Genomic DNA, 4579 nt, shown 5'->3' with positions numbered 1-4579 from the left:
TTGTGTGAGAGTTTTTTATTGTAATAAAAAAGTTAAATGTGACTGTTTCTGAGAACTTTTTACTGTAACAAAACTCGAATTCTAAACTCGAATCGACGAAATAAACGGGCCTTAATATTTTGAAAGAAAATATATGGCCATATGTGCACATATATATGTCAAAGTTTGATCTGTCAGTCACTTTCAGCTACAGCACTGGTTTGATGTGTATATGTATGCTACAACGGAGTAGACTGGAATGATTTAGCGGTGTCTAAGAGCTCAATACGGTCATCTAGATCTCTCTCTCTCTCTCTTGATTACTTGATGATTACTTAGTACAAGTGTTCAATTACTTCTTTTCTTTGTTTGGTTAAGCTAGATAGTCTCCGCCTTGTAGGCCGGTTTGTAGATTACGTTTTGCACTTTTTCTCTATTTATTTACTTGGGAGGTTTTGGTTTTGGAGTAACAAAGTAGCCAAAGCTTAGAAAGAGAAGGCAAGTCTCCAGCTTCCAGGAATTCTCTCATTTTTTTTTTCTTCTTTTGTGGATGTGTCCCAACTGGGCTCAATTCAAGTGTTTCAATTGTGTGGTACAAAGCTAAGAGAGAATTTTAAACAATTAATATCCTGTGGAATCTGGTTTAAGTTATTGTTTTTTCAGTTATGAAGAGGTTCAGCAGCCCAGATTCTTTGGGTGCTCTAGTCCCCATTTGCCCACAAAAAGGTAAACATAATTTTCGTTGTTCATGATATGTCTTTATAGATTCAAATTGTAACTCATTTGAGTTCAAACACCCAATGTGCCAAATTTTTTGTATTTGTTCCATTTCTCTTTGATGTTTGGTTGTTTTTAAGTTTCTATTGATTGAATGTATCATTTTATAACAAACCCTTTTCACAGATTCAGAGGAGAAGTATAAAGAGACAGAGAGAGGTTATAGCAAGGAATTTCAGGCCATGTTGGACACTTTAGACCAAGACGATTGTGCAGAAGAATTCACGGGAAAGAAAAGACGATTAAGCTCGGATCAAGTCAAGGCTTTGGAAAAATATTTTGAGGTCGAAAACAAGCTAGAGCCAGAAAGAAAAGCTAAATTGGCAGATGAACTTGGCCTCCAACCAAGACAAGTAGCTATTTGGTTCCAAAATCGCCGAGCCCGTTGGAAGACAAAACAATTGGAGAAAGATTATACCCTCCTTAAAGCTAATTATGATTCTCTTAAGCTTAGCTATGAAAATCTTCAGCAACAAAATGAAGCTCTCTCTAAACAGGTACATAGGAATTTTGTTTTTTTTTATCTTTTTTATTTTGCATTTTGTCTGTTGCAAAATTTCCTCTAACACCAAATGAACGACCTTGAATTCGTAATTCAAATCAAACAAACAACTTGACTAAGAATGTTGTATGAACACTTGCCGTACTGACTGAGTTTTAGTAGTGTGAAGTGTTCGTTTCTTGGTCAAGTTGTCTATTTGATTCGAATTACGAGTACAATGGCATTAATCTGGTTTATCAATCTAGTGTGGGACGAAATTTTACACCGCACATTATACATTTAAACAGAAAACTGAGCTTTCTGAGCATTGTAGGTTGCACAATTGAAAGGCAGAGTGTGCAGAGAGAGTTCAGAGAGCAGTGAATCTGTGAAAGAAGAGTCTCCAGTTTCGGATCACACAAAGAAGAGTGATTCACAAGAGAATAGTACTGAACAGAAAGCAGGGCTTGAAGTTGAAGGATACGGAAATCTTAAGCCCAAATTATCAGATGGGTCATCAGACAGCGATTCCAATGTTGTCGATGTCGTGACAAGAGAAGATCATTGTGGCGAACTGAAATTCTCACTTGGGCTAAATGGGATGTCGTCATCTTCATCTTCATCTTCGAGCTCATTAATGGCGAATTGGTTTCAGTTATCGGATTCCAGAGCTAATTTCCCGGTTAAGATGTGCCAACCTCAGTTCATGAAAGTGGAGGACCAGTACACGAGTCTTTTTGGCTCTGAGGATCAGTCTTGCAATAGTTTCTTTTCGGTTGATCAAGCTCCAACTCTCTATTGGTACTTACCTGAGCAGTGAAAAAATAAAAAAAATAAAAAATAAAAAAAAAATCTGATGAATAAAATTTCGTGCTTTGAAAATTAAGTACAAACGTGTAGTTCGTTAGTAATAATGATGATGCTAAAATCTTAATGTCGATTGTGTTAATTAATGTTATGCTGAGGTGAGTAAAAGTAGCTCTAATCCAAATCAAGTACTACACAATCATTACGGTGCAATAGTTAATGTTGTGCTGCACGGCGGTTTTTCTCATCGTGCATGCAATTTTGAAGCAGTTGTTTAAGTGAGTCCTTTGCATGATAATCAAGTAGTGAGTAATTAATTTCGACTGACGACTCTCTCTCTTTATTAAATTTTGAAAACTCATTAGCTACACGGTAGTCGACCACCTAATTTGAAATTTGTTGTTCTTTTAATTTTGTATATATATTTACTGATCAAATTCATAGTTTGACTATTTAAAAATAAAAAAGTTATATGTCTAGCCCGCTTAAAATCTGAAGTTATATCTCCTTCCCTTCGCTTATTCTTCTCTAGCTCCGCTCCTCATGGGTCTTCTTTTTCTTCTTTTCAAAGGCACTTATTTTATTTCATTTTTTTCAAAGGCAATGAGTTATTCCTTCTACAGATATCAACAAAATATCAAAGCCCCAAATAGCATTAAAATTGAAAAAGAACTCGAGAGGTCTGTGTCATCTGTCCCCTCTTTTATGTTCTTCTCTCTCTCCTTTTTTTTTTTTTTTTGGTGGGGGGGGGGGGGGTTTTGGTTCTGATGCGCACCTATCAGTCCATGTGGTTGGTGAACAAGTACAGACTGATATCGTAGCTACCAGATTAAATTGCAAAACTACTGCCATTGCATAACAGTAAGCATTGTATTTGATGCGCAACTTCTCAAAACAGATACGACGATTAGTTCTTCTGGAAACTGCTAAATCTGACGATCGATTTATTTAATTGATTTAAGTTTAAAATTTAAATTTTATTATAATAAAAAATTTTAAAAATTAATCACATTTAATTTTTTTATTACAGTATAAAATTCTTATATAAAATTATATTTTAATTTAAATTAAAAATTCGAATCAGTGAATTAAACGAACCTTAACTTCTTATAATTAAATAAATAATATAAATTCTACAATTTATATAATAGAAGATATATTTTTAAGTATAACAAGCATATAATCTGAGTTGTTAAATTCTAATATCTGGTTCTAAAAGATTTACAAAACTAAAAGGAATTTAACCTAATGGTTAGAAGTTAGAACCGCTTCTGGATGTGACTTGAGTACCAAAGTGAAGACCGGGTTTACTAAAGCTTAAGCAATTGATGAGCAACGCGGATGATGAAATAGGTAGCAGGCACGTATGTACTCAGACGCAAAAAGCAGAGATTCTGTATTAAGGTAGAGAAAATATGATTACCGATAGAATGTCGTTTTTAATTGTCAGATCAAATCAAAATTATATCAACATGAATGAAGAGAAGATCTGATACGTACGTATGTTGACGGTAAAAAGAATTAAGCTTTACGGAAATTTTTTAATAAGTCTTAAGGAATGAACTATTATAAAACGTCTCAATCTTCAGCTATTAAAAATTATTTTTTTAATTATTTTTTAATCTCACGTGATTTTAATTATATTAAACAATTAAAAATTGAACCTGTCAATAAAAAAGAGACTGTGAAACTTATTTTTAAATTAAAAAGAGAATTAGACAGAAATATTGATATAAAATTCATTGAATGGTAGATTTGCTAGCTAGCTTAAAGCTTTTCCCTTTTGGCGAGCATAGACTAAGGACTCAAAGAGTAGGTTTTGAACTTATGGAGGTGGAAATGACACGAGTCGTTTTCGACTTTTATTCATTTCCACCTTTATTTTCCACTTTAGGTGAGAAAGAAACAGACGAAAAAGCTGCTGTGACTTTCAGCTCCTCCTCCATGTCTCAATCATGTCAGAAGTGGGACCCTCAATTCGTCATCCATCTTTGACTGTTAATGCTCTATGGAATCTAGCTAGCCCTTCTTTGTGCCTTGCCATTGACAGTAATCACCAACCTTTAACTTTGTGCAGTCAGTTCCCAGCAAAATACTGAGAAAAAGAGAGAAATCATAAAAAGAAGAGAACAGGAAAAAAAGGATATATTGTTCCTCATGTAATAGGTGAGTTTGTGAGTACTATTGTGAGTTTTTGTGCAAGTCCTCTCTCATGTGAAAGCAAAATTCACTGGTTTTTAGGTTAGATTTGTTTAATACCAAAAAAAAAAAAAAAAAAAGGTTAGATTTGTTTTGAAATAAGAGTCCAGATTTGAACTCAAGATCGATTCTATACCAACATAATTCATTTTCATTTGCTTGGAGCTATGCAATTCTCTCCTGGTTCCACTAAAACTAGGCAGCACAAGATCTAGAGAGGTACTGAACCTATGTTCAAAAGGACCCCCAATATTTTTTTGTAGTATCCGTTGTTCAACTCATGTCACGGAGCTTTCTACGGTAAAGTATTCGTGTTGGAGCTGTAGATTTCTAAAT

The 4579-nt window shown here is 34.2% G+C and overlaps 1 protein-coding gene across 3 annotated transcripts; it reads left to right on the top strand.

Moving 5' to 3' along the window:
* The first annotated feature begins 272 nt into the window (after nucleotides 1–272).
* Nucleotides 273–2311, top strand: LOC21395946 (homeobox-leucine zipper protein ATHB-6). Of its 3 annotated transcripts, XM_024167120.1 has the most exons (4): nucleotides 274–477; nucleotides 643–705; nucleotides 883–1253; nucleotides 1572–2311. In XM_024167120.1, exons 2-4 carry the CDS (start codon nucleotides 645–647, stop codon nucleotides 2055–2057), a joined length of 918 nt encoding a protein of 305 aa, XP_024022888.1. In that variant the 5' UTR covers nucleotides 274–477; nucleotides 643–644; the 3' UTR covers nucleotides 2058–2311. The 3 variants fall into 3 exon arrangements, with proteins under 3 accessions (XP_024022889.1, XP_024022888.1, XP_024022887.1); XM_024167121.1 differs by having other exon boundaries at nucleotides 273–705; nucleotides 889–1253; XM_024167119.1 differs by having other exon boundaries at nucleotides 275–705.
* Nucleotides 2312–4579: the final 2268 nt, after the last annotated feature.

Source organism: Morus notabilis, unplaced genomic scaffold, assembly GCF_000414095.1.
Source record: "Morus notabilis unplaced genomic scaffold, ASM41409v2 Scaffold1012, whole genome shotgun sequence".
Taxonomy (NCBI): domain Eukaryota; kingdom Viridiplantae; phylum Streptophyta; class Magnoliopsida; order Rosales; family Moraceae; genus Morus; species Morus notabilis.
Note: the sequence above shows the minus strand (reverse complement) of the source record. Positions and strands in the feature narration are given on the sequence as shown.